This window comes from Danio rerio, chromosome 3, assembly GCF_049306965.1.
Source record: "Danio rerio strain Tuebingen ecotype United States chromosome 3, GRCz12tu, whole genome shotgun sequence".
NCBI lineage: Eukaryota > Metazoa > Chordata > Actinopteri > Cypriniformes > Danionidae > Danio > Danio rerio.
The window spans coordinates 9,050,764-9,075,481 of NC_133178.1; the positions used below are offsets into that span (position 1 = coordinate 9,050,764).

At 42.3% G+C, this 24,718-nt stretch overlaps 1 protein-coding gene and 1 long non-coding RNA gene across 2 annotated transcripts in view; one reads left to right on the plus strand and one right to left on the minus strand.

Moving 5' to 3' along the window:
• Positions 1-24,674, minus strand: part of LOC137490057 (uncharacterized) — a 34,885-nt gene extending 10,211 nt beyond the window's left edge. The window contains exons 1-10 of the mRNA XM_068218127.2: positions 24,379-24,674; positions 21,539-21,889; positions 20,786-21,139; positions 8,111-8,212; positions 5,410-5,496; positions 5,234-5,326; positions 5,021-5,095; positions 4,333-4,446; positions 607-741; positions 435-518 (exon numbers count right to left, since the gene is read on the minus strand). Of these exons, the coding sequence (XP_068074228.2) occupies positions 435-518; positions 607-741; positions 4,333-4,446; positions 5,021-5,095; positions 5,234-5,326; positions 5,410-5,496; positions 8,111-8,212; positions 20,786-21,139; positions 21,539-21,889; positions 24,379-24,463 (1,480 nt within the window). The 5' untranslated portion in view covers positions 24,464-24,674. The remainder of the gene's footprint in view (positions 1-434; positions 519-606; positions 742-4,332; positions 4,447-5,020; positions 5,096-5,233; positions 5,327-5,409; positions 5,497-8,110; positions 8,213-20,785; positions 21,140-21,538; positions 21,890-24,378) is intronic.
• LOC141381140 (uncharacterized) overlaps positions 1-24,718 on the plus strand; it is a 693,969-nt gene that overhangs the window by 162,033 nt on the left and 507,218 nt on the right. The gene's annotated exons all lie outside the window — the stretch shown is intronic.

Genomic DNA, 24,718 nt, shown 5'->3' on the forward strand with positions numbered 1-24,718 from the left:
TGTGCTCGCGTGGGTTTCCCCCACAGTCCAGGTGAATTGGGGTAGCTAAATTGTCCATAGTGTATGAGTGTGAACGAGTGTGTTTGGATTTTTCCCAGAGATGGATTGCAGCTGGAAGGGCATCCGCTGCGTGAAACATGTGCTGGATAAGTTGGCGGTTCATTCTGCTGTGACCCCAGATTAATAAAGGGACTAAGCCGAAAAGAAAATGAATGAATTTTCTGACATTATGAAAAAATGTGTTTTTTTTTCCAATGCAATCGCTCTGAATCTGATCACAGATGTCTAAAATGACTGTAACAAAACATACACTCATAATAAATATAATTGATGCTTAACAGGAACAAAGACATAAGCATTTATAAATAAGCACACCATCACGTCCTGAAGAATTTAAATCAGAAATCAGATGACAAAAAAAAAAAACAACTTACAGCCAAGCTTTTCCCCGCATGTATGACCCCAATGGTATCTTGTTGCAGTTAGTAGCACTGGTAATATTGTAACAGTAAGGACTCCTAAAAAGAGTGATGTATTTATTACATGCATTAGGTCTAACCAACAAATTAATGTGTAACAACAACAAAGTTATTAAGTTGAACTGACCTCCTCTGCCAGAACCAAAGGTGAAGAACAGGATGATGTATTGAAATGCAGGAAGAACATTAAAGCTTATACCAACCAGAACACCAAATATAGTAACTACTCGTTCACTTAACTTGAAGAAGACTCGAACAACCACTGTATAAACAACAACAACAACAAAACAAACAGCACACAATTAATGCAATGAAAATGTATCATGACAGAGACATACATAATAAAATCACATGAATTTAGTAATTGGGTTTTCGGGTTTTCTCTATCTCTTCTCTCTATCTTTTCTTTATCTTTGATCCATCCTCTCTCTCTCTCTCTCTCTCTCTCTCTCTCTCTCTCTCTCTCTCTCTCTCTCTCTCATCTCATCACTGCTGCTCTGTTCAGTGAGAAGCGCTCTCTATGGCAAGCCTTTTTAGCATTTAAATCTTTGTTCTGACTCCATAAATATATTTAGAGATATCTCTAATTATATTTTGACTAGTCATAATTATGATTCAACTAGTCAGAATGACAATTAGAGATATCTGCAATTACAATTCTACTAGTACGAAATCAGATTGGAGATATCTGCAAATATATTATGACTTGTCATATTCCTCCATTGACTTCCATTGAAAAATATTTGCAGATATCTCTAACTGAGTTTTGATTAGTCACAATTGTAATTAGAGATATCTCCAAATGAATTTTGACTAGTAACAATTGTAATTAGAGATATCTCTAACTGAGTTTTTACTAGTCATAATACATTTGGAGATATCTTTAATTCGTCATATTTAGAGATATTTACAAATATATTTGAAGATATCTCTAATTAATTTACTAATAGTCGAATTACAGTTGTAGATATCTTGAATTGGATTTTTGACAAGTCAAAACTCATTTAGAGTCTGCAAATATTTTTCAATGGAAGTCAATGGAGGAATATGACTAGTCTATCATAATATATTTGCAGATATCTCCAATCTGACTAGTGGAATTATAATTATCACAAGTCAAAATATAATTAGAGATATCTTTAAATATATTTATGGAAAGTCAGAACAAGGTTTAAATGCTAAAACGGCTTGCCATACGCTCTCACCCAGTAGCACAGTGGAGATTTCTCTAGTTATATCCTTTCAGTCGTTTGATATGCATTGACATGCAGTCAAATATTTTGCCAAACAGTCCTTAAGGATGCGGTGACACGCAGTCAGATATTTCACCGGACAGATCCGCCACTTTTGGCGCGCATAAACAATCATTGAGCCCTTGTGCTGCAGGAATGAGGAGGTCTGCTGAAGCCGCGCAGCTGGCGTGCAGTGAGGAGTTCTCGTCTACGGCAGTTTGCGATCACTGAACAGTAAGAATGATTCATAAATCCATATGAAACAACCCCTTAAAAGTCACGTATCGCTTTCAGTTTCGGGCTTTGGCGCGTTTTGCACTCACACACAAGCGTACCGCGCCAAAGCCCAAGTGATCCGTGCTCAGGCTCACCTCTTCCAACCGGGCCAGGGCCGGCCAAGTGAACCGTGCTTGAGCCCGATTCAGCGCACTCACACTTCTCAAACGATCCGGGAAACGGGCCTGGGCACGGTACGGATGGCATAGTGTGAGTAGGCCCTTAATTTCACAAGAGGGGTCTGGATGCAGACCTGGTGCAATGCAATCTGAGCTGCATCCAATGCTTTTTAATGAGCTCACCTAACCCTACCCGTCACAGTCTTGTCACTCACTCCAATGAGTGCATTGTGTCTGACATTGCATTGCTAAGTGATGCAATCTCAGCCTGCATCAAAAAGATTGCATCCAGATACTGTTGAATTTTACAAGTTAAAAAGAGTTAGTACACAAGCTGTCATTTTTTTTAAAAGAATGTAACTGTTCATTATCAGTGTTATTTGAAAGAAATTCTTATCAAAAAGTGTTTGTATTACGTTTACAAATAGTCAACTCTATTTTTCACACAAATCTAAATGGACATACTTCAAATAATGTTTTTGCTGAGATGGCCAGTCAATTTGAGAAAATATGGATTATTTTGTATACTATATTAAGATGTAGTTTTGAGATGCGATAACACAATGACATCATCTCGCAAAGTAATATGTTAATAAGAACCTATTCATTACTCTCAGAAATAGAAAGATTCGGCATCTTTTTCAGAATGAAATAACCTCTATTCCTCATGTCATATTTCACTGGAGTAATTTATTTTATGACATTCCTTGGAAGATTGTGTGGTCTTTACCCAACAAATTTCTATTTACAAATAAGATTAAAGAGGTTTCCTTCAAATTGCTACATAGAGTTTATCCAGTGAATGTTTATATTAAAAAAATGCTTCCGGAAAAGGATCCCCTTTGTTCCTTTTGCAGAATACTAGATGAATCTGTAGATCATCTTTTTTGGGAATGTGGCCATATTAAGATTTTTGGAAATAATTCAGTTTATTTATACGTGTATCTCTTTTATATAATTTTTCTTTGTCATACAATGATGTTTTATTTGGTTTTTATCATGTTGAGTTAAAGATAAATATTTTCTAATAAATCTATTTATTTTACTAGCAAATTTTTTACACATAAATGCAAATTTTTGTCTGTAAAGCCCCTTTTTCTTTTTTTTTTTTTTTAAAGATTTAAAATATTATTTAAATACAATCTCTACCTTCAGCAATGTTAAAGCTTTAAAATCCATAACACTATGTGAATCTTACAATATTCTCTCCTTTTTATAATACTCAGATGACTGCATTGTATGTGATCTTGTAAACATCACTGTGACCTTGCTTTAAATTTAAAGTGCTTTTTGTTATTCATATCCCCCCTGGCATATTCTTTAGTTTGGAATTTTTTTTGTTCTGTTCTCTACCTTTGTTGTTAAAGGTTTTGTACCTTTTCTGTAAATTTTTGTATTCTTGTTGAACGCTTTAATAATAAAAACCTATAAGAACCTATTCATTGTGCTTCTGGATGTAATGTTTTAATATAACATAATACACAGCGCCTTAGAGAGTAGAGACATGATGGGATTACGCTTGTCAGATACTACACGATGATGTCACTGATATGCAAATTAGTGTGTGACGTCATCTGGCGACATTTAGCTACTTTTTCGGCAGGGTTTAGCTACTTTTCATTGGGAATAGTTGGCAACACTGGTTGGCTTGTCATTGTGCATAATATGTCAGCTTGATATCAACTGACACTCACACCCCCTACCCTAAATTAAACCAATAGTGTTTTCAAAAGCAAACTAGAAGAGAAACGCTATCGTGGCCACATGCTTCCAGTTCCACCGCAACTTTGCACTTTTTTGGGGTTTTGTTTTCTCTAGAATTTGGAACCGTCATTCACCATACTCAAAGCCCAGTCCACTTCGGTCCACCTTCCATGTCTAGCGTTATTTACAGTGAGCTACTGAGCAAACCAGTCACAGAGGAAAAACTGTCCATATGTAGATAAGAAGCTGTACCGACCATAGCAATTGTTTTACACACAAAATGCAGCCATATGTAGCTGTGAGCAAATATTTCTCGGTTCTCAAGCCTGGTGTATCGCTGGCTAAGTTTTCCTAATTAGCCAGTGTTGGATATTTTAAAAGGCTGATAAATTGTGTCTGATTATATGTTTTTTTAATATTTGTGACACTAACAAACACTACTCTTCTGAAAGAACATGATTTGACATTGCAGAAAGCAAGGATAAGTGATTACAGGAAAAAAAAATTAAAAGACATACTTACAGTAAATAATATAGAAGACATTTAACAGAAGCACTGTTACAAAGAGAAGTAGTATTATAATACTCTCAAATTCAGCGTAACTTGGTATTTTTTCCAAGGCAGTCTTAAATACAACTGGAAGAAAATGTAATAAGAACAATTACAAAAACAAACAAACACCCAAATATAAATTTAAATAGTCAAAGTAGACAAACCCTGAAAAAGCATATTAATATTATTATATAAAAATATTATTTATACAGTTCAATTGAGTTTAAAGTTTAAAATCAGTCACGTTTAAGTCACTTCAACATGTTTTGTTTAGAACTTAATGTAGGTTGCTGTTATGGTTAGCTGGTGTAGTTTATTAAAATGATGATAAAATGTGATCAGCTGTCAGTGTCACACACTGTTAAAAAAATAATGACAAAAAGTCAAGGAAACAAATGTTAATGTTACTTTTTTAATAAACATTCATTTTAATTAGGTTCCAACTAAAATTTTTAATCTATGCAAAGTTTAACCTAATAATTTTGGTCAGGTTGACTGATGACGAAAAAAAAAATAGTGCAGAAATTCAGCTGTGAACACGGTGTCCATTCAAATTTACTATAAGACAGATACACATGGCATGTTCATTACATTGTTTTAGATTTGCTGTAAAATATGCGCTATGTGGCCTAATTTCAACTGTTTTTGTGCGAATTACCTGAATAAAAGACGGCTGAGAAAACAATGTATTCTGCTCTAAAACTATATTTCAAAACCAATGTTTTATAATTGCCTGTAAAACAATAAAGATTTCATAAATATCATATACAAAAAAAAACACACCATTGAAAGCATTGCATTTTTTCATGAAATACATTTTTTCTTGGTGTTATACAGTATGTTTCAATATACGATGATAAATTAATCATACCTGTAAAGTCCTCCACATATGGAGCCGCCCAGAGCAACATCAGAGGTCTCAGAATATAAAGAATACAACAAGAGACCGACTCAAATAGAGACCCTGAAACAAAATTTATTAATAACTGTGATCATAAAATATTTAATTGACATAAAATAATGCATTGATTGGGGTGAAAGTCCCACCTTCAGAAAAACCCCAGAGGACAAAAGCAAGAAACATCAGAATATTCGGACAGAAGATGAGAATTATCTGAAGATGACAGACAGTTTCTGAGGAGGAAAGAAAAGAAAGTAACTTTCAGTCGTATTTACAATATTATGAGGTATCAACTTTTCATTTGCATTGAAAGTTTAATATTTTACAGTTTTAGCAATTACTCTACAAAGCAGCTTATTATATTTAAAACCATATACAATTTATTCTTTCCAAAACCTTTTCATTTAGGGCCCTATCATACACCCGGCGCAGTGTGGCGCAAGCCGTAGCGCAGTAGTCTTTTGGTAGTTTCAGCTTGGCGCAAGAGTGGTTTTGAGGCGTTGCGCTACGCTTTTTAAATAGCAAATGCATTAGCGCTCATTTGTGCGCCCATAGGCGTTCTGCTCTAAAAAGGAAGGCGTTCTGAGCCGGAGCTGGCGCTTTGCTATTTTCAGAATCTGTATTAGATTTTTCATTAGACCAAAACTAACCCGGTCTAAACTCCAGCGCAGAGTTGCGCCTCGCTTACACACTGCTTAATACACACAAGAGAGCAATAGGCAAATATCTTTACATATGAAAAAATGTAAATATTAAGGATATATATAGGATATAATAAGAATAGATATAGGATATAAATATAAAGGATTAAAATATTACAAAACATTATTTTCTAGCCTACATAAATATAAAAAACCACTGCTTTTACGTCTTCTTCATCTCGGGAGGCTTTTTCAGTTCATTCATAACAATTTGTTTTTGTATAATGTTATTATTATTAGCAGTATTATTTATTACATCCATATTTATATTTGTTTTATTAAAAACAAGCTTAGATTTGCCCACTTGTCAGGTTTTAGACCATATGGGGCACAGCATGTGTATTAGGATATAACTCAGGTTTTTAAAGACATTTTGCTATTATTATTCATTTATTCGTTTGTGGAAATTAAAACTGAATTCAGAAATAGTTTTGAAACGAATATTTGCGCTTAACAAACAAAAGTATTTATTCATAGGCTAATTGATGTCTGTGCGTAAAGGTTTCCCTATCCAAGAGCGAAAGTGAAAGTGATCCATTATCTCTCATTCTCACGCAGTAGATGCTCTGTTTAACAGTTTTCTGTTAAAAATCTGTCAACTGTTAACTGTTTGCTTGTGAAATGCTCATTTTTTCCACTTAGACTTACTTTGCGTCCTGTAAATAGCGAATGTGCTCTTGTCGCGACGCAGCTGACTCTTAAAGGGAATGGGAGATACGATTCTAATTGGTTTATTCTCAAAACACACCAATAACTCATCAAGAAAATAAACTCAACCCTTTTAGAACATGCGCCACGGCGCAAGGCAGATTTCCCGTCCTTAAATTAGCAAAAACGCGTCCTGACACGCCTTGAAAGCGTTTGCGCCCTGCGTTTTGCGCTCTGCGCATGGAACGTCAAAAAAGAGCCAATAATGTTCCTCGGTAGTTTCCACATGAACTGCTGATTCACTAGTGTATAAAAAATGACAACTAAAAACCCAAGATCTTCCAAGATCACCCCAGTGATCACTCGGATCGACAACAAGACTTTTGTCAGGAATTGTATATACCTACAAACAGTTCCTTTGTATAATCACAGATCATACAAACTATTTAGAATCATCATACCGTAAAAAAGCATTACACAGTAGGTGGCATAATTTTTTTCTCTTCCACAGGTTGCATCTGAATAAACAATTTAATATATAAGCAGGTCATTTATTGCGGCTCCAGTACAGTTTAGTTACTGACATATAATTGTTGTTTATGTTCTGCAAAATGATAACATTTATGCAGGTTTGCAATGGAACAAAGGTGAGTAAATGATGACAGAATTGTCTACTTGTGTTAAAAATTAACATGTTATTTTATCAGAACTAACTACGATAGCATGTTAAATCAACAGCCCCAGTCACAACATGAACATATTTTTTTTCAATCTGTTTTTTTCCCAGTATTATTAGTATCAATTTAATAAAAACAAATATTTATAGAGCCACTAAAAAAACTAGCAAAAACATTTACATGACAAAGAGAGGCAGAGAAAGCATGCTGTAAACACAAACATGGGCTTGTCACTCAAATTTCACTTGGAAAGTCTCTGGTTTGTTTCTAATTCAAAACTGGTCAAGAGTTTTGTTTGTTCAACTTCAAAATTTTCTTTCTGGTGTTCTGCTTTACAGATGGCTTTGTGTGTAAAGTTCAATAAAATGTACACTTAAAATGCAAATGTATGTATTATTTCACACTGGAAACAGAAATTAAATTATCATTGTATTATAATATGGCACCTGATTCCAAAAACATTTTTATTTAGCATATAATTAAGCTAAAAATCAATACACTAAGTAATAGAAGAGCAAAAGGGATAGTTCATCAAAAAAGAAACTTTACACACTTTTTATTTTCATTTAAAATTGTAAAATAAAATAAAAATTAAAAAGTAAAAACTTTATGAGTTTCTTTCTTCTGTTAAACACTAAAAAAGACCCTTTGAAAAAAGCCGGAAACCTGTAACCATTAACTTCCATAGTAAAAAAACAAATAACATAGAGTTGAATCATACAGGTTTCCAGTTTTCTTCAAAATCTTCAAAATTCAAAAAGAAACTTATAAAAGTCTAAAAAAGAGGAGTAAAATCACAACAGCTTTAAAAATGTCCATACCTCTATAACGTGATGTGCAGTAGATCAGCCAGGAGAGCAGAAGTGCAGACCCAGATGCAGAAATACAGAGAATCAACATTGCTATGTGTAAAGTTGAGAACCCTAGAAACACAGACATCATTATTGGAGAGCAGGGCAGTAACCATAAAATGCATAAAGAGGTAGAGTACATAATAATTAGATATAACCTATTGTGAGGGAAGGGGGTGAGGCACTTAGTAGCACCACAAAGATGTGGTCGCTGAAGTCACCTGGAAGCAACTCGGAGCTGAGAGCAGATCTTGATCATCAGCTGAAGTTCTCACAGCAAATTGTTATAACTTCCCTCTGGCCAGATATTTTGCTCTGGACGATCGTTGCAAAAACAGTCATTATGGTCGAACTAACAGTACCATGGGAAGACAATCTGGAGGCTGCGTTTGAGAGGAAGAAGGAGAGATATGGAGACCTTGCAGACACGTGTAATGATGCAGGGTGGCACGCGTTCACTTATCCAGTAAAAATTGGCTGCCGAGGCTTCTCTGGAACGTCCACTAAATGGCTCCTGAGTCTATTGGTGTCAGAGGCACCAAATTATCAAGGCCACTAAAGGAGTTGGCAGAGGAGGCAGAGAAAGGGAGCTTCTGGCTATATGGTTTGGAGGAAGGACAAGTCATAGAGAAGGATTCTAGGGTTGGCTGCAGAGGGTGGTAGGGAGACGTTCCTACCGTTGCTCCACCACCCGGAGATGTTCCGGGATTAAATGGGGGGAACATCAATGATGGGTGGCTTCCGGCTGATGACCCTGCAGGCAGCCTAAATGGCACCGGCGGAAGTGCGTCAGGCAGAAATGCCTTGCAGGTAGGCACATCTTGCAAGCCATTATGATCTCAGTTGCTAAACAAAATGGGGTTTAATTGACTAGAATTTACTGAAATTTTTATCAATAAATGAAGGCAAAATGTTCGGGGAACTAAAAGATCCAATCTGAATGAATTTCCTGTGCGTCAGAGCAGTGAGCTGTGCATATTTGAACTGTAAATGTAGCTTATACTGATTTACCCAGCAGAACAGAAGTAACCATTTGATGCATGCTTCATGTTAAATGAAAATGTAAAAATAAAATAAAAAACCTCTGTTTAGGCAAAATACTTATTTATTATTATTATTATTATTTATATTATTTTTTTTAGCAGAGATGCTGTTCATCAAATGTTACTGATCACACTGAGATCATTGACCTCAAAGACAATTAGCTTTTTTGTAATATGCCTGTGGTATTAAACTTTACACTACACTCTACACAAAAAACGTCTCGGGTTATGTATGTAACGTTCGAGGTTACTAAAGTAACCCTTCGTTCCCCGAGGAGGGGAACGGAAGCACTATAAGTGGATTTGATTGTAAAATCCACGCATTGGGGGAGGTTCGGTTCAGAAGCTACTCGTCTGAAAGAGTATTGAACGGGCCAATTAAGAATGAATTGGCAGCGCAAGCCTGCGCAGGTGAGCGGCATAAGCAATCAACTGAGTATATAAGCTCACCTGGCGCCAGCAGACGCTATCCTTTTTAAGCTGAAGAGACTTTTAACAGCTAAGGGACAGTCATTATGGCGACGGAGTATAGTGCTTCCGTTCCCCTCCTCGGGGAACGAAGGGTTACTTTAGTAACCTCGAACGTTCCCCTTCGGGGGGAACTCCAGCACTATAAGTGGATTTGATTGTAAAATCCACGCATTGGGAGCCCATTGAAAGCGCCATAATGACTGCACCTTACCAACACCCACCATGAGAGAGCGGTCAGGCAAGCGTGACGCACCCAGATCACGAGAGGCGTGGTCCTCCAACGTGCCCTTGGCCCTAACTTATCCTACTTCAAAAGAAGTTTTACGGAATAGGTATCTTTTTTGGGAGTCGCTAGCGTCTAGATAATTCTAGGAATACACGACAGTACGTTGGGAAGCGTGCCATCCCAGTAGGGAGGACGCTGCGGAGACCATCCGCACCCAATAGGGGGAACAATGGAATTACATATGGACTAACCCTGAAAAGGGGGAGTGCGCATAAGAAGGTGGTTAGCAGATAGGGAAAGCACTGGTCCGCCCAGGGGGGGAACTTAACCGTGGCGGAAAAGCATATGGGGATCACCAGCGGGGATCGGTCATAGCAGGCACCTATACCCAAAACGCGGGCTGACCAGCGGGCAGACCTACTACGTAATGGGCCAGCAAGTGACTCCTCCGCTGAGTCAGTGCTGGGGGCCTCGGAGGAATCTGCAGGGCTCACCGAATGGGGAACTTTACTGACAGACAGGAGGGTGCACATCTCTCCGTGTTAGGGAAAAAAAGGCACCGCAAGCGTGTACAACACCTACCGAGTTGTTTCCTCAATAACCAAAGGTACCTAACACCCTTGAGGAAACCGGCTCCACTCGCAGATTATAAAATCTTGCAAATGTGTTGGGTGTCGCCCAGCCCGCAGCTCTACAAATGTCTGCTAAAGAGGCGCCACGCGCACACGCCCAAGAGGATGCAACGCTCCGAGTGGAGTGCGCATGCACTCCTGGGGGGCGCGGCTGGCCTCTGCTCAAATAAGCACAAGAAATGGCCTCCACAATCCAGTGGGATAAACGTTGTTTAGACACGGCACTTCCCTGCTGCCGTCCGCCATAACAGACAAAGAGCTGCTCAGAAGATCTAAAGTTCTGAGTACGGTCCACATAAATGCGCAGAGCGCGAACTGGACAAAGTAATGACAGGGCTGGGTCTGCCTCCTCCGGGGGCAGCGCTTGCAGGGTTACTACCTGATCTCTAAAAGGAGTGGTAGGAACTTTGGGCACATAACCCGGGCGGGGTCTCAGAATAACGTGAGAAAATCCCGGCCCGAATTCCAGGCACGAGTCACTGACCGAAAATGCCTCCAGGTCCCCGACCCTCTTAATGGAGGCCAACGCGACCAGCAGAGCTGTCTTCAGGGACAGAAATCTTAAAGATACTGTATCGAGTGGCTCGAAGGGATCAAATCGCAGGCTCGTAAGAACGAGGGCGAGATCCCAAGAGGGCGTGAGAGGGGGGCGAGTTGGATTAATTCGCCTAGCGCCTCTGAGGAACCGGATGATGAGGTTATGCTTTCCCACGGTGCCGCCAGCCACCGCGTCATGGTGAGCGGAGATGGCAGCAACGTAAACCTTGAGAGTGGAGGGCGACAGCCTGCTGTCCAGCTTCTCTTGAAGGAAAGAGAGCACAACACTGATCTGGCAAGATCGGGGGTCTTCTCTGCGAGAGACACACCACTCAGTGAATAGACTCCACTTCAGGGCGTAGGCGCGCCTCGTGGAGGGGGCTCTAGCCTGAGTGATGGTATCAACCACCGCGGGCGGCAGGTTACCTAAGTCTTCCTCGCGTCTATGGACCACACGTGGAGGTTCCAGAGATCGGGACGAGGGTGCCAGACGGTGCCTTGTCCCTGAGAAAGTAGGTCCTCTCTCAAAGGGATCTGCCAAGGGAGGGCCGTCGCGAGGAGGGAGAGCTCTGATATCCAGGTTCGGTTGGGCCAGAGGGGCGCAACTAACAAAACCTGCTCCTCGTCCTCCCTGACCTTGCACATTAACTGCGCGATCAGGCTCACTGGGGGAAACGCATACTTGCGTATGCCCCGAGGCCAGCTGTGGGCCAGTGCATCCGTGCCGAGAGAGCCCTCGGTCAAGGAATAAAACAACTGGCAATGAGCGTTCTCGGGGGAAGCAAACAGATCGATCTGGGCCTCCCCGAATCGCGCCCATATCAGCTGGACAGACTCGAGGTGGAGTCTCCATTCTCCAGAGTGAATCTGCTGCCGTGAGAGCACATCGGCTGCACGGTTGAGCATACCTGGGATGTGAATGGCGCGCAGCGACTTCAGCCGCGGGTGACTCCAGAGGAGCAGACGGCGGGCGAGCTGAGACATGCGGCGAGAGCGCATACCCCCCATGCGGTTGATATACGCCGCCGCCGCCGTACTGTCCGTCCTGACCAGCACGTGTTGCTGCCCCAGCACCGGAGAAAAACGGCGGAGAGCAAGGAACACTGCCAACAGCTCTAGGCGATTGATGTGCCAATGCAGCTGGGCACCTACCCACAGGCCCGCAGCTGCATGCCCGCGACACACGGCTCCCCAGCCTGTGCTGGAAGCATCTGTCGAAACAACAACATGACTGGACGCCTGTCCCAGAGGCACACCGGCCTGCAGGAACGAGGGGTCGTTCCAGGGGCTGAGGGTGCGGCGACACAGCGCAGTAACAGAGACTCGGTGTGTGCCCGCATGCCATGCGCGTCTCGGAACTCGATCTTGAAGCCAGTGCTGAAGTGGTCTCATATGGAGCAATCCGAGCGGCGTGACGGCCGCAGCGGAAGCCATATGCCCCAGGAGCCTCTGAAAATATTTCAGTGGGACCACTAACTTGCTGTCGAGCTCCCTCAGACAGTTCAGCAGCAGGCGAGCGCGCTCTCCGGAGAGGCGCGCTACCATGGTGACCGAGTCCAGCTCCATCCCGAGAAAAGAGATCCTCTGCACCGGGGCGAGTTTGCTCTTTTCCCAGTTGACCTGCAACCCCAATAGGCGGAGATGCCGGAGCACCTCGTCTCTGTGCGCAGTCAATTGCTCCCGAGAGTGGGCTAAAATCAGCCAGTCGTCGAGATAATTGAGTACGCGGATGCCCGCAAGCCGCAGAGGCGCTAGGGCACCCTCCGCGAGTTTGGTGAAGACCCGCGGAGACAGAGAGAGCCCGAAGGGGAGGACCTTGTACTGCCATGCTCGACCTTCGAACGCAAACCGCAGAAACTGACGGTGGCGTGGAAGAATGGAGACATGAAAATACGCGTCCTTCAGGTCTATGGCTGCAAACCAATCCTGAGGACGAACGCATCGGAGGATGCGCCTCTGCGTAAGCATTCTGAACGGCAGCTTGTGAAGGCAGCGATTCAAAACGCGCAGATCTAGGATTGGCCGTTACCCACCGCTCTTTTTGGGTACGATGAAGTACGGGCTGTAAAACCCGCTCTCCATCTCGGCTGGAGGCACCGGCTCGATTGCACCCTTCGCCAGGAGGGCAGCAATCTCCTCTCGCAAGACAGGGGCGGACAGGGGATTGACCCTGGTGAAATACACGCCCGTAAACCTGGGAGGCCGTTTGGAGAACTGTAGTTCGTAGCCGAGTCTGATCGTGCGTATGAGCCACCGCGAGGGGCTGGCCCGCGCTAACCAAGCAGGCAGAGCCCTCGCTAATGACGTCATCGCAGCAATCGTTGACGTACCCGCGGAGGGGCAGCGAGGAGCGGGTGTGCTGATCCGGGGAGCGCGAGGGTCCCACAGAAGAGCTGGAGGAGAGCGTTTCGCTCTGGCTCCGCACCCTGACTCCTGAGAGGGGGCTTGGGGGCTGGGAGAAGGGAGACCGTCCCCCCAGCGCCCGAGAGCCGCTGGCGGAGCATGCAAGCCCTGCGAGCTGAGAGGCAGCGCGTCCCAGACTGGCGGGGCTTGAGCTGTCACATCCGGGGAAGGGAGAAAATGCTCTTTGATCGAAACTTTGGTGGCACTGAAAAGTACCGTTGGATTTTGGGCCCCGCCCTCCAGCGGGGAAAGAGCAAGTCTCCTCTTCTCCGGATGGCCTGTCTCAGGGACGCTTCGCGGTCCGTTTACCGGACTTAGCGGCGCCCTGGGCAGGAGGGGCTACCGGCTTTCGGCGTGCTCGACGCGCTCGCTTCGCCGGAGGCGGAGGCGGGGGCGGGGCATCGGCCGTTGGCGGGCGCCCTCGGCGAGGAACAGCGGTGGTGGATGGCTCGGCCGGGGATGGAGCGGGCTTACGGCCCCGCCGATAGATGACTCTGCCCATCGCATCCGACTGCTCGCTCACCGCCTTGAACTCCTGGGTGAATTCACCGACGGTGTCGCCGAACAGGCCAGCCTGGGATATGGGCGCGTCAAGAAAGCGAACTTTGTCGACATCGCGCATATCTGCCAGGTTTAGCCAGAGGTGGCGTTCCTGGACCACAAGTGTGGACATCGTCCTCCCCAGTGCGCAGGCGGCGGACTTAGTGGTCCGGAGAGCATAGTCGGTCGCCGTACGCAGCTCGTGTAACAAGCCTGGGTTAGACCCACCCTCGTGCAGCTCAGCCAGCGCCTGCGCTTGGTAGCGCTGGTAGGTGGCCATCGCATGCAAGGCGGAAGCTGCCAGGCCCGCAGCCTTGTAAGCTCTAGCTCCGAGGGAGGCAGAAAACGTACAGGCTTTGGACGGGAGACGGGGCGGACCACGCAAAGCGGGGGCGCCACGCGGACAAAGATTGACCGCAATGGCGCGCTCCACCTGCGGGATCGCCTCATACCCCCTGGCAGCTCCACCATCCAGGGTGGTGAGGGCGGAGGCGGACGCAGCATGGGCAGAGAAAGGTGCCCTCCAGGACTGCGTAAGCCTACTGTGCACTTCCGGGAAGAAGGGGACGAGAGGCTTCGAAGGCTTCGCCTTCTGATCCTCTACGTAACACCCATCTAGTCGGTCCGGCCGCGGGGCTGGGGGATAAACCATCTCCAACCCGACGGCCGAAGCAGCCCGAGAAAGCACGGCCAACATGTCCGCTTCAGGATCCGTTTTGACGGCGCTCGCTTGCCCAGAGGGGGCGAGCGGGTCCGGATCATCGTCGGACAATGAAAGCCCGCCCTCCGATGCCGCGGAGGACATCTGATCTCCGGTGTCAGCGAGCGTGAGAGCTACCATCTGATTAGACGGATCACTCTCAGTACCCGAAGCTTGGATGGAGCGCTTGGAGGAGCGAGAGGTCCGCGAGCCCGTGGGCGGCGGATTGTCTTTCGCTGAAGCCCTCAGATCTGCCCGAGCGCCCGCTGCAGAACAGGAGGCAACTGGGGTGGCTCGCTCTCTTACAAAAGCTAACCGCGATCTCAACTGCGCAACGGTCATGGCATCGCAGTGACGACATGAACCGCCCCCGAGCACCACATTAACATGCTGGACCCCCAAACATGTAATGCAGTGATCGTGTCCATCATCCGGAGCCAGGAAACCCCCGCAACCAGAAACGCACAGTCGGAGCGCCATCCTGAAAAGGACGTGCTGCACGACTGTGTTGCTCTTTTAGGATTTGCAACAATACGCACCGCTCTTGGAGGACCGGACCCAAAGGGACGCCAGGCAAGGGAGATACCCAGCTCGACCGTCTGCCGCTGCGTGGACTAGCTCTGGACCGGGATGAAAATCGTTCTCTCGAATGGCTGTAGATCAGCAGGAGGAACCCTCATAAGCTCGATCAGAAAAGGCTCTGAAGCGAAAAGGATAGCGTCTGCTGGCGCCAGGTGAGCTTATATACTCAGTTGATTGCTTATGCCGCTCACCTGCGCAGGCTTGCGCTGCCAATTCATTCTTAATTGGCCCGTTCAATACTCTTTCAGACGAGTAGCTTCTGAACCGAACCTCCCCCAATGCGTGGATTTTACAATCAAATCCACTTATAGTGCTGGAGTTCTCCCCGAAGGGGAACCATAGTTCCCCAAGAGGGAATGAGACACTGTGTAGAACACTAGGGGAACACCTCTCTTATACGTGTTTTAAAGCACATGTGAAATCAATCTGATGTCATTAAGTGGTGACATCAGACCAAAGAGTATAAAAGCCTGTACTGAGTATTCAGTGTTAACTTCAAATTTGCTTGATGAAGTAACAGGCACAGGAGAGTATGGCGGAAGACAAAGTGTCTCGTTCCCTCTCGAGGAACTATGGTTACATATGTATTCCAAGACACTCCCATCAAGGGAACTTCAACACTGCGTCTAACCAGAACGCTAGGGGAACGCAATACCCACTAAGACAGACTCACTGCTGACAGTGAATGCACACTACGCAGTGAGAACAAAGGACTCCCGGTAGGATTCTAAACCAAGTTGATAGTGACGCACGAATGTATGTGGCATCAACCATCCTGTCGCCAAACAAATGTCAGAAAGGGCAGAGCTCGAAATAGAAGCTTTGGAGGCCCCTACAGCCCTCGTGGAGTGGGCCATAACAAATTTATGTGCGGGACATCCAGCAGCCTGATAAGTAATTGAGATAGTCTCAACTATTCAATTACTTATGGTGTGCTTATTTGCCAGACTTTCCCTCTTTGAGGATCCTCACTTTTTCTCCAATGGGCAACTCTGTTGACCTATGCATCTAGAGCTCTAACTGGGCAGAGCAGATTCAGTTTCTTCTGGTCAAAGGACTGAAAAGGGGGCGGATTAAAGGCTTACAGCAATGCAGGTCTCGCCACGTGAGTGGGAACTTCGGCACATACCCAGCTCTGGGGTAAAGAAAGGCTTTAGACAAGCCCGGAGCAAACTCCAGAAATGCAACCGACAGAGCCTGGAGGACACCTACCCTTTTTAAAGAAGTAATAGCTAACAAAAAAAATCTGTTTTTAGTGTCAGATATTTATCTGACAACTCCTGTAGTGGCTCATATGGGGTAACAGTGCTCTCAAGCACCAATTTTAAGTCCTGTGTCCGTACCCAGCTTGTGCTGTCAGGCCTTAGCTTTATGGCTCCACGGAGGACAGACAGGCGATCTTGGAGAAATTTCAGCTACCTGACAGCTGACTGAGTTCAGCTGGCGTTCTCTGCACCAAGCTGAAAAGAGAGCCCATTTGAGGGCAAATAGCTTCCTTATGGAGGAAGCCCTGGAGCTTAGTATGGTCTGAGCAACCTTAGTTGACAGTCCATACTCTATAAGGTGGGCCCCCTCAGAAGCCACACCCATAGTTTGCACAGGTCGAAGCTAGGATAAAGTATCGCCCCTTCTGCCTGAGACAGAAGGTTTCTCCTGATTGGAGATCTCTCATGGGAGACCCGCCAGCAAGACGAGACCCACTTCGTCTTGATGGACCCTCCACAGACTTCTAGGAGCAGAGCAACCAGGGGAAAATTGACATAGCCTAGGCCACACAGCCCTGCAGTCCCAGCAGGGCTGTATGCGAGAGAGAAAACCACAGTATACATTGCATGATCTCGTGCGAAGCAAACAGAGTTTTGTTCGGGGTCCACAGGGAGATCCGATGTGCCAGCCTGCATAGCAGTCAAGACCTCAGACCCCCCTGATGGTTGATGTAAGCTACCACTGATGTGTTCTCCGTGTGGACTAGAACATGATGGCCCCTTAAACATGGGAGAAAGTGTTTTAAGGCCAGAAACACAGCCATCATGCCAAGAACGATGATGTTCTTCCCATTGTCCTTCTGCAGGAAGTCCCCTCAGGGTTGCTCCCCAGCCCATGAGAGAAGCATCTGTCATAAGCATGACTGTCATAAGCATGATGTTTATGACAGACAGCCCCAAACAATGGGCCCTGAGACAGGAACCAGGGCTTTTTCCACATACTTAAAGGGCACCTATGGTGAAAAATTTACTTTTCGAGCTGTTTGGACAGACATATGTGTAGATATAATGTATAGACTGTCATATTGGAGTGATATAAACACACCCAGTCCTTTTTTTTTTCAATTTAACAACATAAAAATGGTGGACCAATTGGAGTGGTTTTCAGACCGACCACAACTTGACGTAGGAGGGCGGTCCCCCAACCCACCAATATTGATTGACAGCTGCATATTAACATGTCTCCGTACTAATGTGTATAATCATATCAACAGGACAGGATGTGCACAAAGCAACCGGGAATAAAAGGTCTGTTCAGTTCGCTAGGATCATTAATCATCATCAAACGAGATCAAGAGTGAGTTTCACAAGTTTAAGATGTTTTAAAACAGTGCCTGTTTGTAATGAATTACAGCGATTTACTTCAGATTTACTTCAGAACAATTATAAAGGAAGATGCTTCAATCCTGGTTTGTAGACGTTAAATCAGTTTTATTTTGTACATTAACATAACAGATATCCACAGAGCAGTGGATATTAACCTTTATCCTGTCACATTTGTGTGCAAAAACAGTGCAAAGCTAAACACGCGCGCTTTCTGAGTGTCCGCAATGTGTGTATATGTGTGTGTGTATCTGTGTGTGTGCGTGAACTTTGTAACGACACTGTGTGTGACTCATTGTTGCAACTCCACAAGAAATGCATCACATACTGATTGGTAAAGTTCTTACTGTAGTATTTCTCACACACGTTACGTGGAATCTGCTTGCTTCATGTCTGTCTGTGTCTGAAGCAGCCGGGGGAGGAAATTAATGCACACTGACAGGTACTTGGAATTGGTGGGCATGAAGGACCAGCCTTCAAGGCACAGTACACCCAAACCCAAACACCCAAACCCAGGCTTTAGACTGGGCTCTAGAGTGGACTGGAACAGGCTCTAAAAAAGGTTATAAAGTTGAGTCATATGGTGGAACAGGCTCTGGAGTCATGCATTGAAACAGGCTTTGGAATGGGCTCTAGATCAGAGTCCCACAATGGAACAGGTTTTTGGAAATTAATTTAGAGCTGGGTCATGGAAAGCAACACGGTCCCACAATGGAACAGATTTTGGAATGGATTCTAGAATACAGGGGACTTGAACAGGCTTTGGAGCATAGTCCAAATATTTGGACACAAATTACAGTGGTCTCTGGAGTTGAGTCAAGCACAAGCACTACAGTGGTCTCTGGAGTTGAGTCAAGCACAAGCACTCTTTTTTCACTAAAAGTAATTAGAAGTCATACAGGCTATAGAGAAGATTCCAACACTGGAACAGGTTTTTGGAAATGGCTCTAGTTGAGTCATGAAAATTACCAGAGTCCCACACTGAAACTGGTTTTGGAATTGTCTTTTAAGCAGAGTCCCAACCTGGACCAAGCTTTGAAATAGGCTCTAGAGGGGAGTAATGGACTGAAACAAACTCTGGATCAGATTCACACACTGAAACAGGCTGTGGAAATGGCTCTAAAGTTGAGTTGTGGAGTGGAACAGAATCTAAAGGAGAGAACAAAATCTAAAGCAGAGTCCCATACTGGAACATACTTTGGAATGGGTTCTAGAGCAGAATCCCACACTGGAACAGGATTTGGAATGGGCTTTAGAGTAGAGTCATGTCTGAAATAAATTCAAGAGTCTAGAGTCATGAGCAGGAATAGGCTCTAGAACAGATTGTAAAGTAGAGTCACAAATGGTCATTTTTCATAAGAATGAACTAGGTGTTTTAGAGTTTTTACAGAACTAGTTTAGAGCCAGTGTTATTGCTGGTTCAAAACTGGGTTGTCTGGTGAGCCTTTTAACAACTGCTTTTTTTCTGCTGACTAGAGAATCACTATCCCACCATCCCAAATTAGATCCCAAATTGCAACTTGTAATTTACTTAGATACAAGTGAACTGATAGTTTAGGCTGAAAACAATAGTGTTTCTTTTCTATTATAATCATTATTTATTAATATTAGGGATGCACGGTATATCGGCGGCCATATCGTGTGGTACAACAAAATCCGTCACCAAAAAGGGAACATCACTGAAAACTGTCTCATTGCGGAAAAAAAACACTCCTCTTTTCTGTCTCTCCCTCTCCGCTTTACACAAACACAAACCAAACTGCAGCCTTGCCCCTTAAAGGACCCGCACATTTTACAACACGTGTAAACATAACAACAGCAATGCACACATGCTAAACAACTCGTTGGGTTGGTTGTAATCAAATCTGATTATTTGTTAATATCAACGCGTTGGTTGCCATGTGTTGTTGATGTAAGATTGTATTTAGTTTGATCGGAATATTCATATTAATTATAACGAGCTCGCGTGAGGGCTGCCTGTCACCACACACACACACACACACACACACACACACACACACACATAGATCTGACAGCCTTCACAGCAGCACGAGGGAGAGGTGCGCTGGCCGGTCACTGAATCCAGCATAGGGGCTCTTAACTCGCCACACATTCTGACTTTATATTTTGCTCTGTTTGTCATAAAGTCATCAGTCAGAGCTCAATGATCAGGTGTTGAATCAAAATCTGACTCCAAGGGCAAATCTGTGCCCGTAGTTGAGTGAAACTCAACAATTTATCATAAACTTTTCATCAATCATTTTTCCCACAATTGACAGCAAGAACGAACACGATTCCTTGTCTGATTGACAAGCAGCAGCTACAAGTGTTGCCAAATATGATGAATCTATGCCGCATTTCTAAAGTATTACAATTTGTATTTAGCTTTTCGCTTGTATGGTGGCTCTAAAACGTCAAAACACCTCTAAAAAAGGCTTTTTCGGAGGATACATTGTACATTACTGTAAAAAATTTTATTCAAGAGCTTTTGAGCTGGTTTCAGTCCTTAGTTCTTTCATCTTATTTAAAATATATTTAACTTGCTTGTTGATTAAATCCCATTTTGTTATTTAACCTATTATTTTTATGCAACAGTCAAGTTGCATGTTAATTTGCTTTGAAGAAAAGGAAATCATAAATTTTTTGCATGCTGATTTATGTTAAATGGTGAATATAGGTCTTTATAATCACCTTGCAATTTTGAAGTTATAGCTTTTTTGCTTTGAGTATAGACTATTCAGTTCATAAGAGCAGTTCAATGTTTTATGAAGTTTGCTGTATAAAAATATAACATTTTGAAATATTTATAATTATCGGCCTATATATATCGGCTATCGGCCTCCAAGTCTGAAGAGTTATCGGTTATCAATATCGGCGAAAAAAATCCATATCGGTTCATCCCTAAATAATATGCATTACTCACCCAGTTTCAGTACCACAGTAGCATTGCCCGAAACTCCTCCAGCAAACACTTGACACATGTAAACTCCTTTATCCTCAGTTCTGACACTCTTCAGTCTGAGAGAGAAGTTTCCTTTGGGGATTTCAGCAGTGAAGAACTCAACTCTGCCTCTGAACTGTTCATCTGATGACTCTGGTAAAGTCTTGTTGTTTTGAAAGAGAAGAACCAGAATATCTCCATCTTCATCTGTTTTCTTCCATGAAACCTCTTCAGTCTGTTCAGGTGTGATGTGAAAGTTTAAAGAGCAGTTCAGAGTCACGTCCTCATCTACATATGCAGAGATGGACGCATCTGAGCCTGACACCAGCAAATGGTCTGAATAATAAAAAAATAAAAAGTTAAAATTACAGACTCTGGTTTTTCTCAATTTTTTCCCCTTCACTTTTTTCAATTTGTGAAGTTTGTTCCTCACCACTGTCACCACTGGCTTGCTTGGTTTGGGATTTGTGGAGCTATGCATTGTTGGATTTGCTCTTTAGTGTTTGGACTTTCAGCAGTGAAATTTAAACTACACTGAACTTCAACTATTAAAACGGGACTGACACAGTTTCAATTAACTAGAACTTCCATGTTAAGCTGCTTTGACAAAATCTACATTGTAAAAGCACTGTAGAAATAAATCTGAATTGAATTGAAAGAGTGAAATCCATGTGTAGTGTTGCTTTTATTAATTTAGTAAAATTATACTAAACTTATTTTTTTTACCAAACTCACCAACATATCTAACTATTATCTGAACCACAGTTTCTCCAGAATCCTGCTGACTGTGAACTCTACACCTGTATTCTCCTTCATCTTGAGCTGTCAGATTGTCCAGACGGAGGGAGAAGTTTCCATGTTGAATCTCCTCAGTAAAGAAATGAGCTCTATCATGATAATCCTGCTGCTGGACCTCTGCTCGACTCTCACCATCTTGATACAGATGAATCAGAGTCTCTGAGTCTGCTCTTCTCCATTCCACCTCCAGATCCTCCACTGGTAAAGCTTCATCAACATAACAGGGCAAAACCACTGAAGATCCCAGAGGAGCTGACAGAGGAGCAGAGGGACCGTGGATGGAAAGCCCTGAAAAAACACAGAGCTTTGTTTCTTAAGATATAAAAACAGTAGATATAAAATCGAAAATAAACTTCCTGGCATTGTCTGTGTTCAAAATTACACTGCAGTTTTCACATTTGCAACAACAAAAACAACAACAACAACAACAACAACAATATGTACTGTATGAGACATTACCAAAACTAATTTTCACATTTTATAAGCTTTCTGGGGCAATATCCAGAAAAATATGCAATACACAATATTGTTGTTGTAGGTTGCGATAAGGATATTATTTTGATGATATAAATAACTTTAAAAAATGATATTTTATCAATATTTAAAAAAAATAGTTTATGTAATAATCATAATAAAAGAAACAGGTAATGGATATTTTCTTTCTGAGCTAATTATATATATATATATAAAACTATGCATGTAGCAAACAAATGCTTAGCACATAAAATTTATTACATTTATTCCACTTGTCTGCAATATCAATATTGCATATAGTATTATTGTGATAATAATTTTTTGGTATATTGTGAAGCCCTTGTCTACAGTCAATTTAATGTAATATATAGTAATGAGAGATCAATTTGATAGGGCAACACAAACCAACAAACCAAACCTCAATGTTAACTTTTTTTCTTTGTTAAAAGTGCACACACCCAAAGTAACTGAAATTTTTATTTTAGAAATGGCTTCTATTTCTTGAAGCTGAACAACAGAAAACTGAAAATGATCACCTCAGGGACACCTCATGTGCTTTATTCAGTGTTAAATGCCATTTTACAATACATTTATTGCAATACTACTGATAGCAACAGCAGATAGTTCACCTCAGATCTGGAAAATAAAGTAATCGGTTTGAAATTAAACTTCAGAAATGTGACTCCTAAACTTCAGAACTGTGTGCAAACCAACACATCCAGTGATTCAGCATCTACATTTAATAATATTAAAGAGGTTTAATGTGTATTAATTAGATTTTAAACCTTACCATTTCGCTGGAGTGCAGTGAGTGGACTATTCTGTGCTTCTGAATGGCTGTATTTAAATTTCTGTCGCGTTTCTTCTGACGCAAACAGCCAAATTGCTTGTCACTGCAAATCACTTCACGTAGTGTGTTGTTATGACACGCAGTTACAATGTAACCTGCTCACCTAATGTTTATGTTTGTAATATTTATATTATTTGCTAATTAATAACCTCATGTGGAACTTACATACAGCACCTTTAAACCTGCTTTGCTCTCAGCCCATCTGCTTGCTTGTTTCTACAACCCAGGTACCCTTGTTAGCAACCTTGTAAATGCATTGACCCCATTCACATCCTTGTTTTTTTTCATGGTTTATCCCCTCTTTATCTTTTAACTTTTGTCTAACGATTCAATATAACCCTTGTGAAATCTTTGCTAATCTATTCACATTTTTTTAAGTTAAGCATTTCACTCAAATAAATGTGCAGTTTGTATTGGTATATCTAAATAACAATGTTTAAGCAGAGACAGGCTTTAAAAAAGATTTAACAACATCATGTGTAACAAAACTAGTGCGATGTGTCCAAACATTTAGCAGCTTGTGCAACTTTGCATAGATTCAAATAAGTAAAGGCTTTGTACCATTTCCGCAGCATTGGATTAACGAAAGAACACAACATAACATTAGATATAACCTGAAAGACAGCTACACTGTAAAAGACTAAACAATAAATCAGTTAAGACAACATGTTTTTAGATAATTGTAATTATTTAACTAAGTTAATCTTGTTCTAACTTAATTTTAATTTTAATCAATATAATATAACTTCAAATAACTCATAAGATTAATTTGACTCAACTTAAAAATTTTAGACAACCCGTTTTTTTTTTTTTTTTTTACGGTATACAAATATGAACCTAAATATGACCATTGTCAGTTTTGACAATTCAGTTCTTTATGCGAGGGCAGATTTGTGTAAATATACACAATAATATAAAAAGTAAATATAAAAACATTTATATAAAAAAATGAAAAAATAAATAAACAGAATCTGATCAAATAAAGACAGCCACCTTTAAGGGGTGTAATTGTTTTACATTTTAGTCATTTTAAACTTAACATAAATCTTAAAATGATTACCATTTATTGTTATGAACCTGTTTAGCAGCAGATGCTGACTACTGAAATTGATATAAAGTTGTCTGTTTCAGTCGGAAATAATAATCACAAAACAAACAGATAAATTGGGTAGACTAGACATCACAAAGATTTCTTTCTTAAGTTTTGTATTATATTAAATATCTTATACAGAGAGAGAGAGAGAGAGAGAGAGAGAGAGAGAGAGAGAGAGAGAGAGAGAGAGAGAGAGAGAGAGACTGAATTTGAATGGCTGACAAAAACAGATTTACAATATTTTAAAAATGAAAATATAATCAGATAACAGAATTAGAAGAAATGTGTAAAAAGCAGTTCTCCTTTCAAGCACAGCACAATGCAATGCTCCTTTGTTTGTAAAGAGAGACCATACTTTACCATCAACGATCATCAGCAGTATTGACATCAAAACACAGGTCGGTGGATGCAACAGAAATGAACAGAAATGGGTCAAGGGGATCATGTCTTCTACCGATCAATGATCACAGATTCTAATAGAAATACTAATCAGCGGATGCCTTGACTTTCACTTTTAAAGCTCGTGCTCAGTGTCTAGTTTGGTGTGGAGCTGAATGTATTTGCTTAGGCAAATTCTGCTGCAATGACCTTTTTTAAACCGATGACACTTCAATCTCTATCCAGTAGAGGGTGGTGTTGTCTTGGAACAGAGCTGTGTGGTGTGAACATTAGAAAGGTTTTTGTTGATTACTGATTAGTG